The 13,300-nt window shown below is 31.4% G+C and overlaps 1 protein-coding gene across 5 annotated transcripts in view; it reads right to left on the reverse strand.

Annotated features, from left to right (window-relative positions):
- Positions 1 to 2,812: 2,812 nt before the first annotated feature.
- The window catches only part of LOC117171085, a 277,166-nt gene continuing 266,678 nt past the window's right edge, over positions 2,813 to 13,300 (reverse strand). For all 5 annotated transcript variants that reach the window (XM_033358135.1, XM_033358134.1, XM_033358133.1 and 2 more), the window contains 3 exons: positions 11,608 to 11,826; positions 9,096 to 10,591; positions 2,813 to 7,268 (listed from right to left, as the gene is read on the reverse strand). In XM_033358135.1, coding sequence (XP_033214026.1) covers positions 6,422 to 7,268; positions 9,096 to 10,591; positions 11,608 to 11,826 — 2,562 coding nt within the window. In that variant the 3' untranslated portion in view covers positions 2,813 to 6,421. The remainder of the gene's footprint in view (positions 7,269 to 9,095; positions 10,592 to 11,607; positions 11,827 to 13,300) is intronic.

Here is a 13,300-nt window from a genome sequence, read left to right on the forward strand (position 1 = left end):
ATGTCCATGTCGTTTCGCTCTCTTTACGATGTCGTAAAGACATCGTCAGATCATGCGACTTATTTACGATATCGTAAAGACACCTTAACGACATGGACATAGGATGTCGTAAAGTTATCGTAAAGATGCCGTAACGATGTCGTAAAGACGTCGCCAAACTTTAAGCCCACCGGGAATTCTGAATGCGCGCAGTAGTTTGAAATTATTAATAAATTAATAAAGATAAATTTAAGTTCGTAAGTTGTTAACTTTTATTTGCTTAATTCTCCTATTTATTTTTCTATTTAAAATATATCAAAAATAGACAACTCTTTCAAATTTTGTACTTCTTCTGTATTTTCTGAGTTTTCGCTTATGCGAGGTATCTCCTCCCCACATTACCGCGGATAATCGAGGTTCTACTGTATTTCAAATCCTGTCATCATTTTGTCAATTGATCCTCTCAGGATCAATTAAATAACAACGTTTAAAAAATTTAAAAATGTATTAAGTTAAGTAGAAATGAATGTTAGGTGTTGCTCAGTGGGCACAAAGTTTGGCGACGTCTTTACGATATCGTTACGACATATTTACGACAACTTTACGACATCCTATGTCCGTGTCGTTAAGATGTCTTTACGATATCGTAAATAAGCCGTATGACCTGACGATGTCTTTACGATATCGCAAAGACACGGAAACGACATGGACATAGTATGTCGTAAAGATGTCGTAACGACGTCGCCAAATTTTGTGCCCACTGGGTAATTCGGTGAATTTAAATGAAATTAAAAATTTGAGAGAATTTCCAAGAATTAAATGAATACATGATACATTGAAACAATTTTGTATTTAAATGCTCAATAATTTGCATGTAAAAATGGAAGCTACTAAGAGTTTTCAACTTAATAATTTAAAATAAAATGCAGTTAAGCTGCCAAATTACAAACTTTAAAGCAATTTTGAATTTTAATTCCAGTTTAGAATTAGTTAAAAATAATAAATTTCCCGTTTAAATACTAAATTTTCATTCTTTTCGAAAAATTCCCTGTTCAAATGTTGAATTTTTATGCTTTTCGAAAATTCACCATTTCAAATAATTGTAAGAACTAGAATTTCTTAGTAGCATTCCCTGTTCGAATTCTGAATTTAAATTTTGTTCGAAAATACCGCTTTTCAACTCAGATGTATAATTTTGTTTGAAAAATTAAGTTTTCTATTCAGAATTGTTATTCTCCTGGATAAATTCAAGTTCCAACTTAACATTGGTTAAAAATTGAAAATTCTTTGTTTAAATCCGGAATTTTAATTCTTGCGTAAAATTCTTTGTTATAACTGAGAATTATAATTTTCTATCAAATTCCCTGTTTAAATTAATAATTTTAATTTTTTTCGAAAATATCTCGTTTCAGCTTAGAATTAGAATTCATTATTTAAAAAATTTCCGTGTTCCCGCACGGAATTCATTTAAATTTGTTTATTTTTCCTGTTCCAAGACAAATTATGAATCTTTTGGATAAATATTAGTTCCAACTCGGAATTGATTAAAATTTTTAAATTACCTGTTTTAACTCAGAATTAGAAATCTTTGAAAAAAGTTCCGTTTCCAATTCAGAATTTTGTCCCTTTCGAAAATTTCGCATACTAGCTCGGAATTTTTTTAAATTTGACCATTCCAGGTTCCAAGTCAGAATTATTATTATACTGCCTAAATTCCAGTTACAAACATAAATTTGTAAAAAAATGAAAATTCCGTGTTCAAATTAAAAGTTAAATTATGTTTATTTTAAATAGTTTAAGAATCCTTAAAATGCTTTGAAATTTTATTTCAAAATCTTGAAACATCTATATGTTTCTCACAATTTTTTCATATTAATTTTTCTTATAATTCTGCAAATTAAGGAAATTCTCTTAAAATCTTCCACATTCATTTTTGACAATTTTGTAAATCTTTATACATCTTTCTAAATATTCTTTAAAAATTAGTTGATAAAAATGAAAAATTATTTTCAATTTTCCTACGAAATGTTTTTAATTTTTCTGCAGCCTGTCAAAATTCTTAAAAAACTTAAAAAATTGTTTTCGAAATTGGACAAAATCTATGTTTTGTTTGAATTTATTTATAATAATATAATAATTATATTATAATTATAATAATTATTTATCATACAATTTTTTTAAATTCGATGGTTTAAAAATAGATTATTTTAGACTGAAATTATATTTGAAACTTAATAAAAGCCTTTAATTTTAAATACATTATTTTTTATTTATGTTAAAATTAACAATATTTTATATAGTTTCAATAGGGCTTTAACATTTGTTTAACTGACAAGACTTTCCAATTATAAAGTTTAATTTTTACCGTCAAATTCTGGTCATTCTAAAATATCATAATTAAAAGAGATCAAAATTGAACTAATTGTTTAAAAACCGGTCAGCGGCCACCCTGTATTTGTTTTCTAGCTGTATTAAAAATGATTTTTTCCTGCAAAGGGAAAAGCTATTCGCACACGTTGCGCGCGATTGAAAATGCTACTTAAATTATTTAAACCTTCTCAATTATTATATTTAAATTATTATTATATGAAAGTAATTATAACAAAATATCTTAATTAGGTAAGATAAGGATATAGTGTGACTTTGAATTTCGATTCGGCAGGAGCAGAAGACCTGACCGGAAAATTACGTCTGGCAGGAGAAGACGTGAACCTGGCACGAAGAGAAGAATCGGCAGTAGAAGCACATTTGATTGAAAAGTTAGTTCAATATAACATGTTTCCTGTTTACTGAATCGACTTTTTTCAATATTGTAATAAATTATAACAGGATATTTTAATAAACAAAATTCTTTATTTAGTACAACATATTACATACATATTATCACCAGAGCAATAAAAAAAACTGTTAACGCAGGCGTTATACCAGATTGCAATAAATTATAAGCATAACATTTATTGCTGGTGTGGCCGTTTTTCCTTGAATCCTAATTCGATAATAGTTCCTTACCTCTAAAGTACAATTATACACATAAAATTATACAGATAAAATTTCTAAGACCTTAACAGAATTCATAAAAACCTTCGAATGTTTAGATCAGTAGGAATCATGAAAAATTTCTGATTTTCGCTATAATTAAGGATTTAAACGATAGTAGTGATTTTAAAGAAATTCAACAGCAGTCTTTTAGTTTTAGTAGTAATTTATAACTAAAATCTTTATTAATAACTAAAACTAAATATTTATCAGAATTATAATGATTAATTTTGTATCAAAATTGAAAACTGGCGAGGTAGATTATTTCGAAAAATATCACCGATCAATAACAAATAGTTTTTATCAAATGTTAGTTAAAATTAGAAACTTTAGAAAAAGATCTTTAATTAGTTAGGGAATTTAATCAGTTATAGATAATATATGGGTTTCAGACATATTATATAAATATTGCACTTGTTATCTCGTTGATTTATTTATCAAGGGAAGCCAGGAACATTTTGATTTTCTTATTGACAAAAAATTAATGCATCTTGAGCAAGTGTTTTGTGAAGGATCACGTAATTGTCCTGCAAAAAGTTGATTATAGCACAAGCCTGCGTAAAGCATGCGGAACATTTCCGTTAAACTTTCTTATTTTACAAATCAGTCACGAATTACATTTTTTTCCCTTCATACACAAATAACAAACTGAAAGAGAGTAAGGAAATCTTTCTAGCACCCGTATGTATAAATTGATTTTGTAATACTATGTGGACGATTTTTGACGTCTCGTCTTTTAATTAGAGGTTTTAAACTATCCTACTTTCTTGCTACTTTTTTGAGTTTTATTTTTTTAAAAGCTTCTTGGGAAATGTCGAGTAAAAATATAATATACATTTAAATCTGTTGAAATTTGTCTGACTGAATCAATCAGTCATGCTTTGACTGAAGAACACTCTGAAAAAAGTCATTGTAACAGATGAATCAGTCAATATTTGTTGACTGATTAGTCTGTTATAAAAAAATATTGAAATTATTTTTTAATTAAAATTCTTCGTTAAATTCCTACATATGAATAAGTGATAAAAATTCACCATTATTGACTGATTTAGTCGATGAGATTGACAGATTAGATCAATAAGAATCACTGATTCAACTAGTGAAAGTTACTTCTATACTGGATCAATTAAAGTGACTGATTTCATCAACAAGTCAAATTGACTGGTTTAAAAAGTCATTAAAAGTCAATAAAAAGTCAGTCGTTAAATCGGAATTTTTTATTCAGTCGCAATTGACTGCAAATCAGTAAATTTTGACTTTCATTCAATTTTTTACAGTTATTCATAGAACTTGTGCCCCAAGAAAATATTGGTAAAATGAAATGAATGTAAGTACCAAAAACGGTTCAAAATAGGTCCCAAAAAAGTCCAGCTAAAACAGAACTTTATTTGAAATTTTTTGGTACTTACTGCTATTTCAGCAGTAAATTAATAAAAATTGATCAACTAGTAATTCGATCCATCCATGTTTAAAAAAATCTATCTCGAGCTGTAAGAATTATTTTAAAACTTGAATTAAATTAAATTCACTTGATAATTTAAGAAAATGTAGGGAATTTGAGATAATTTAATGCAAAATATACAAAGGAATTCGGAAGAATTGAATGAATTCTTAGGATTCAGAGAATGAATTCATATAATTGAGAGAAACTATGGAATTAGGAATATATAAGAAATTAGAGAATTCAAGGATTTCACAAATTTTAAATAAAGCCGTGAATTTCCGAGAATTCCGAAAATTTAAGGAATTCAGAAAATGCAGAAAAGTCAGGGAATTAAAAAAAAAAACAAAGAATTGACAGAAATCGAATAATTCTGAGAATCCAAAGAATTCAAAAGAATTCAGGGAATTCAAACAGTAGCAAAGAATTCAGCGATTTCCGTAAATCCTCTGAATTCTGTAAATTCAGAGAATTAAGGGAATTTGAAGAATTCAGGGAATTCATAGAATTTAGATAATTCAGAGAATGCAGAGAACTCATGGAATTCAGAGAGTTTAGGGAATTCGGAGAATTCACGGAATTCAAGGAGTTCAGAGTATTTAGGAGAATGCAGTGAATTCCAGAATTGCAAGGATCTCCGAGAATTCAGTGAATGAATAGAATTCAGGGAATGCAGTGAATTCAGAGAACTCAGGAAATTTACGGAATTCAAGGACTTTAGAGTATTTAGGAAATAAAAAGAATTCAGAGGATTAAGAGAATTCAGATAATTCAGGGAATTCAGAGAATAGCAGAGAATTCAGCGAATTCCAGAAATTCAAGGACTTCCAAAAATTCAGGGAATCAAGAGAATTCAGGGAATGCAGAGAATTCAGAGAACTCAGGAAATTCTCTGCATTCTCTCTATTTAGAGAATTAAGGGAATTTGGAGAATGCAGGAAATTCAAAAAATTAACGGAATTCAAGGACTTTTAGAGTATTTAGGAAATACAGAGAATTCAGGGAATTCGGCGAATGCACGGAAATCAGAGAATTCAGAAAATTTACGGAATTCAAGGACTTTAGAATAGTTAGGAAATACGGAGAATACAGAAGATTCAGAGAATAGCAGAGAATTCAGGGAATTAAGAGAATTCAGGGAATGCAGATAATTCAGAAAACTCAGAAAATTATCTGAATTCTCTGAATTTAGGGAATTCGGAGATTGCAGGGAATTCAGCGAATTAAACGAATTCAGAGAAAACGAGGACTTGAGAGAATTTATGAAATTCAGGGGATTCAGACAATGGAAATTCCGAAGAATTTAGGACATTTAGATAATTCAGAGGAGTGCAGAAGTATTGCGAGAATTCAGAAAAATTCAGGGAATTTAAGAAAATTGAAGAAATATAGGAATTCTGGAAATTTAAGAGGAAAATTGTAGACAATTTATGGAATTAAAAGTCTTCAATCTATTCCAAAGTATACAGAGGAATTAAAAAGAATTCTGTTAATTCAGAAGAATCCTCGTTATTCAGAAGAATTCCTAGAATTTAAAAGATTTAAAGGAGTTCCAAATAATTAAAGGAATTCAAGGAACTCCGGAGAATGTTAAAAACCCCAAAGTTTAAATTAATGGAAAGTAATTATAAGAATTCAGAAGAATTCAAAGAATCCAATGCGAATTCAAACTAATTGTAAATAATTTAATAAGCCAGAAAATATTAATTACCAAACCTGTCTGTGTTTGCCGCGTATGTGCAATAAAAAGCAAGGGAGCAAAAAAATGAGTGTTGTAAGTTTAAAGGACCAACGCCAGACTGGTCATTTTTGGACCTACAGATTGATTTTTTCAACATGAAGGTATCGAATCAGATTAGTCGAATTTGACTCAGGACTAGTTGAAAACTTCTAATTTGAATTCCAACTTCTCGCGTTTTCTACTATTCCTTTAGTACCGACGGGAGATCGAGTTAGGGTCTGCAATTAGTACAAACCCGAAAGGATGTCGGTGACTTTTCCATGCTTGGTGATGACCGAGGAAGTGGAGTTTCTCACCCCACCAACGTTCTCCTTAGATAAATGATTCCCCGAGTATTTCCCGGCATTGAACCGGTTTTTCCCGAGACCAAAAGCGTCATATGGCCTTCCGGCAAAAATCCCGGACTCGTTGGGCCTGACAGAGAACTTGCTTGTTTTCTCATAACTGAAAGAATCAGGCCTCGAACCTGTTCTTGACTCAGGCATCGCGAGCTTGTCATCGGGTGATTCCGAACGATGCGACTTCCTCAATCCATTCACCTCTTCCTGCTGCATTTGCTGCTGCTGATGATGCCACTGCCTCTGATCCAGTTCGTACAACTCGTCGTTTCTTAATTGCTTGTCGCCGTAGCCGTTATAAAGCTCGTCGCTCTTCAGCTCTCTTCTACTCTGATGCTGATCCTGATTTGGATTCGGCTTCTGCTTGGTTTGAACTGTTTTCTTTTCCTCGGATCTCGTCCGGGATTTGGAGGATTTCTCCGGGGCGAGGCGCCCTAACATATTCCAATGTTGTTTCTCTTCGGTGATGACGATGTCCACTATGGAGTCGAGACCCTCGTCTATCCTGTCGAGGGATTTGGTTAGATGACTATTTGGAGATGCTGGAACGTCTTGGAAAGCTCGTGTCAACTGTGGTTCCAGGTCGTAGTCGGTGACGTAGAAGACGCCACTGTCACTTCCTCCTCGGGACGAACACTGATCCTTTCTCGCTACGTGCGAGACGTGGTGGAAGGATTCTGATCGTCGCATCTTCTGTCTCGAGTCTTCATAGGATGGCTGATTGTGTCTTGGACTGCAATTGCAGAAAATGGCTCGTTTTAACATCAATGATTGGTTATTACTAAATAGAAGGTTTTTAAACGTTTGAATTTTCGGACTTCAGAACTTTTTGTGTCTGGATCTTCCCACTCAGGAGAAGACGTAAAAAAATTTTAATTGTATCGATAACAGGTTTCCTAAGAACAAATACTCTAAAAACAGGAGAAGAGTGCATTTTTCATGGAAATAGAAGTAAAACTATTTTTCAACCAGATACATTATTTTCCAAATATAAAAAGGTTGAGTTGTCACTAAAAATGGAACGGATACATTTTCAACTAAAGAATTAAAATTTAAACTAAGGAAAATTAATTTTTAATCAAAAAAGGATGAAATTTCTACCAAAAGAGATGGATTTTAAACCAAAAAGACGAATTTTAGAATAGAAAAAGAAAAATGGATCTTCAACTAATAATATGAGTTTCTAACAAAGTAGTTGAATTTTCAAAATCTCGATTTCAAACAGATGAATTGTTTCATCAAAAAATTTTTTTAATAGCTGAATTTTTCAAACAGATGAATTTTCCAACCAAAAAGACGAATTTTCAAAAGAAGTTAATTTTCGATCCAAAAAGTTTTCTACAAAAAAGTTGATTTTTTTATTTGAAAATAATATTTCAATTAAAAAGTTAATTTTCAACAAATGAGTTTAATTTTCTACTAAAATGGTAGATTTTTCTACCCAGAATGACGAATTTTCAAGAAAACATTGGAATTTTTAACCAAAAAGAATTACTTATATACAACATTTTTTATATTTTATCAATAGCACATTTTTTTAACAGCTGCATTTTCAACAGTTGAGCCTTTCAAAGTTAAATTTTCACCCAAAAATTGTGACTTTTTACAAAATTGTAGAATTTTGAACAAAAGAATTAAGATTTCAACCAAATTGTAAAATTTTTAACTAAAAGAGATTGATTTTTAAACCAAAGAGACCAAGTTTCAACAAAGAAAGATTTTTTAGTCAAGAAATAAAACAAATTTGAACCAAAATTTATAATTTTAAAGCTAAATTTACACATTTTTTTACAGAGCAGTTACATTTTTAAACCAAAAATATAAATTTACGGAAAAATGTTAATTTACAACTAATAAATTAAATTTTTAAAACAAAAAGACGAATTTGCAACAAAAATCTTGAATTTTCCAACCAAAATTGATGAGTTTCGAACAAAGTCGTTACTATTTTAAACAGCTAATTTTTTTAGCAGCTGAATTTTGAAATAGTGAATTTTTCAAAACAATTTTTTTTTAACAGCTGTATTATTTTCAACAGCTGCATTTTTTCATCGACTGATTTTTTTAGCAGCTGAATTTCAAAATACTTATTTTTTCGAAAGACGAATTTTTTTAACAGCTGAATTTTCAACACATGGATTTTAAATAATTAAATTCTCAAAAGAGTTGAATTATCAACCCAAATGAATGTCTGAACTGACTTTTCAATTGCAAAATTTGCAACATCCGAATGTTCAAGAGTCGAACTATTCACTAAAAAGGGCGCCTTTTAAACAAAAAATTGTTGAATTATCAATAAAATCATTTAATTCTCAAACAAATAATTAAGTTTTTAATAAAAAGAAAATAATTTGCAGTCAAAATATATAACAGCAGAGTAGAATTTTAATCAAAAAGAATGGGTTCTATTAAATCAGTTCACATTAAACTTAAAAAAGGGGGGAAAGAGTAGAAGATTTGAAAGACTATGAAGCCTGCGAAAAATAAAATTTTAATAATTAATGAATTAAAAGAAAAATGGAAACTTTGATTTGCAAAACAACAAAATAATTATTCCTACCTGGAATTTTCTTCAGTGAACCTAGAAAAATTCTGAAGACTGTGGCGCTCATCAAACGAGTTAAGACTCTCAAATTTTCGAATTTTCCCTTCTATTCTGCTGCCCGACCTTCGAGAATGAGGACTCGAATTATTGGACTCCAGAAAATCCTGACTCGCTGCCCGTCTCATGAACTTTCTTTTCTCTACCTCGCTTCTATATCTATGATTTTGTTTCTGATTCTGACCCGAGCCAAAAAACGTCAAACCATTCTCAAATTTGGGAGTGGATTCAAATTGCTTATACTCCAAATGATTCCCAATCATTGGTTGATCCGAAGCCGCCTTCGAGTTTGAACCCAACGAACTCGCGAAGTTTTTTGCTGTTCTTCTCTCCCTCCTTTCATCGTCATCAAACTTTCTCAAATCATCAAACTTCCTCAAATCATCAAATTTCCTCAAATCATTAAGTTTCCTCAAATCATCCAAATTCCCTGGAACCTTGATTGGATTGATTGGAAAGTGTTGCAAATTTTCCTTTCCATCATTATACTTAAGTCTGGAAGCACTTAGAAGTGAGTCGCTACCATCACCAAGAGTCTCTTCTTCAATTTCTTCATCGTGAGAATTATAAACATGGTCTACGAAATCACAATTCCTGACTGCCAGCATCACTGACAAACAGGGTGGAGTTCTTCTTGGAGGTTGAGGATGCAAAATTGCGGGAACGATTGCGTCCTCAACTTCCGATCCTTTCACAACTATTTTCAAGCCTCCTTCAGCCGACGATTTGGAATTCCTCCCAGACTGTTGAGAACTAGCTCTTCTCGAATTGTCGCAATCAGCACCAAAATATGTCACCTGATTCTTTTTCGAGTTCTGACCTTTTCCACTTTCTTTCATTTCCGCATTCATCAAACTTCCTTTCTTATCATAAACGAAGGTCTCAACTTCAGTTTTGTTTGAAGAACGTTTCGAACTGGTATTTGAGATCTTTTGTAAACTATTTTCCGATTCTGGAATTTGCTTTCTGTCTTCGTATTCTTCTTCGGCATCTTTGACAATAATTCTTAGTTCTTCGATTACGTCGTCAATCGTAGTTTCTTGATCATTGTCCGGCATTGATCCAATTTTTGGAGAAGTTTGACGATCTTTGAGATCTTCGGGACTGCTTGACCTTTCTGAAGAACTGATACCTTCATCTTCAGCATTCGAGGAGTGTTTTTTCTTCGAAGTTTTTTCAATTGTTTGAAGATCCTGATTGTAGTTGTTCATCTTTTCCAGCTGGAGTTTTTGTAACTGGTTTTGGAGAAGGGTCACCTTTTTGCTGAGGATTCGACAGGTTTCTTCAGATCGAGCGACTCTTCTCTGAAGAGCTTCCACGTCTACGCAGTTCTGCGTCCATTTTTGAACTTCTTTGTGTAAAATATCTGCTAAGGTGTCTTCCTCGTGTCCATCGATTTCCTTCAGCCATTCTTGTAAAATTTGAGGCTCAAATCCTGCTTCGCATGCTTCTGCCTGAAATTCAAATAAAAATTTATTTTATTTTTTTCTTTGGTAGTTATTCTTTCTGAAGGGTCCACCTGACCGTGAAACGGGAAAACTGGAGAAAGACTGGGAATTTTTTTAACGGAAAATCACCAGGTAATGACTAGGTTTTTGAGTTGGGACCGGGAATTTTTTTTTAAAGTACTGTAATTATGACATGGAACAGTGAATTTTTTAAAACTCAAAATGATAATTTTGAGTTGGAAGAGGACATTTTATAAAAAAATTATTATTCCGATGTAAAGCGGAAATTTTTGCGAAGAATTATGATTCGAACAAATTTTACTTCATTTTCAAAAAGAATTACGATTGTGATTTGGAAACGGGAATTTTTTAAAGAGCTATAATTCTGACGTGGAACAGCAAATTTTTAAAAAGAAAATGATAATTTTGAGTTGGGTCAGGGAATTAAAGAAAATTCTTTTTCATATGTTTAAAAAGGAATTTTCCAAAAGAATTAGAATTCTGACTTGAAAGAGAACATTTTCGCGAAGAATTCTGATTCTGATTTGGAATAGTGCATCTTCCAGAAAAATGATTTTGAGTTGGACCAGGAAATTTTTCAAAGAAATTATTATAATATTCTAAATTGGTTCAGAGAATTAAAAAAAGAACTATGATTTATTTTCAGAAAGATTTATGATTCTGAGTTATCACAGGACATTTTTTCAATAATAATGATTTTGATTTGCTTGAGAAAATTTTCCAAAATAATTAAAAATTCTGAGTCAGGGCACAGAAATTTGAAAAAGAAGAACCGAGAAAACGGCCGGGAATTAACAATGATCTGTCTGATCCTGGTAGACAGTCTGGTTTAAGGTAGATATTATTCACTTAGCTTGATAGGTTCCAGGAACTATAATCAACTTTTTTTTACATGACTGGTTCTTACAGCGATATTTTCATTCATGGTGAGACTGATTCGGACTTTGATTTAAGGCGATTAGGCATTTCAAGATAGAGTACATATCATAAATTAGTCCTACCTGAATATATAGCCTGGTTTGTGTTCGAGGAGCAGATTTGAGAAAGGCATTCAAGAATGAAATTCCGGCCACTCTTAATGCCATCGCAGCTCTGGGTGCCAATAAAGCTCCAGCCAAGAACCTAAATCTTCCACCTTCAGCATATCTCAGTCTTAAAGTTGATACCGCTTCAGAAACGGCTGCATGTCCGCCAGGTGCCAGGCACACTTTTGTTAAAAGCTGTTAAAAAATACTGGTAATTAGGGTGGCGCTTCGAAATTCAGAGTAGCCGCAAAATTTTATTTTCAAAATTCCCTGACTTTTCTCTGATTTTCCGCCGAGGTTTTAATGGGTCCAAGCGGAGGGCTTTACATGATGACTTTGCGAAACTCTTCGTCTGGGCTGATTGCTAGAGAAATTGATTAGCAAACTGGATCTTAAGAGTCCTATTTAAAAAAACGACATGTTCAACCAAAAATTTAAATTTTCTACTAAACAATTAAAACTTTATCATTGCAGTTGATACATTACTCAATTCATTGAACTTTTAATTGAAAAGAAAATTTAAGGGATTCCGAGAACCAAGAATATTTTAGGAATTTATGAATTCAGACAATTCAGAATATTCCAGGAACTCACAATATTAAAAAATTTAAGGGAACTAAAGAAATTCAGACAGTTTCAGGAATTAAAGAATTTAGAGAAATCCGAATATTTAAGAAATACAGGATAATATTGGAATTTAAGGAATTCACTTAATTCATAGAGTTTTAAAGATTCGACAGTATTTATGGAACTCAAGGAATTCACACAATTTGCGTAATTTTAGGAATTGAGAATATTCAAAGAATTCAGAAAATTTCGAATATTCAAGGATTCCAGGAAGCTCAGAGAAATTTAAGATTTCCCAGAATTCAAGGAATTCCAACATTCCCAGGAGTTAGGGAAATTCAAAATATTTAAGGATTTTAGGGAATAAAGATAATTTTATGGAATTGGGAAAAATAAGGGAATTAAAAGAATTTCAGGAATTCAGACCATTTCAGAAAATCAAGAATTCAAAAAATTGAAAGAACGCAAAGGTTTATAAGGAATTAAAAATATTCCCATGTTTTGAAATAAATTAAGGTGTTCCGGTAAATCAACGATTTTAGATGAATCTAGGATTTACGATAAATAAAGGATTCAAGCTTTATCAAGGATTTTAGCTAAATAAGGATTTAAGCTAAATCAAGGATTTAAGCTAAATGAAGAATTTAGGCTTAATCAAGGATTTAAGCTTGATCAAGGATTTAAGCTAAATAAAGAATTTAAACTTCATCAAGGATTTTAGATAAATGAAGGATTTGAGCTAAATGAGTGATTTAACCTAATAAACGATTTAAGCTAAATCAAGGATTTAAGCTTAATTATTAATTTAGGCTTAATCAAGGATTTCAGCTTCATCCCGGATTTTAGATAAATGAAGGATTTAAGCTAAATCAAAGATTTAAGAAAAATAAAGAATTTAAGCTAAATGAACAATTTAAGCGTAATCGAGGATTCAAGCTTAATAAAGGATTAAAGCGTAATCAAGAATTGTAGATGAATAGAGGATTGAAGCTTAATGAAAAATTTTAGATAGATGAAGGCTGTAAGATAATTAATAGATTTCAAATAAATCAAGGATCTAAGCTTAATAAATGATTTTACAAAAATCAAGGATTTAAGCTAA

Source organism: Belonocnema kinseyi, chromosome 4 (assembly GCF_010883055.1).
Source record: "Belonocnema kinseyi isolate 2016_QV_RU_SX_M_011 chromosome 4, B_treatae_v1, whole genome shotgun sequence".
NCBI classification, from domain to species: Eukaryota; Metazoa; Arthropoda; class Insecta; order Hymenoptera; family Cynipidae; genus Belonocnema; species Belonocnema kinseyi.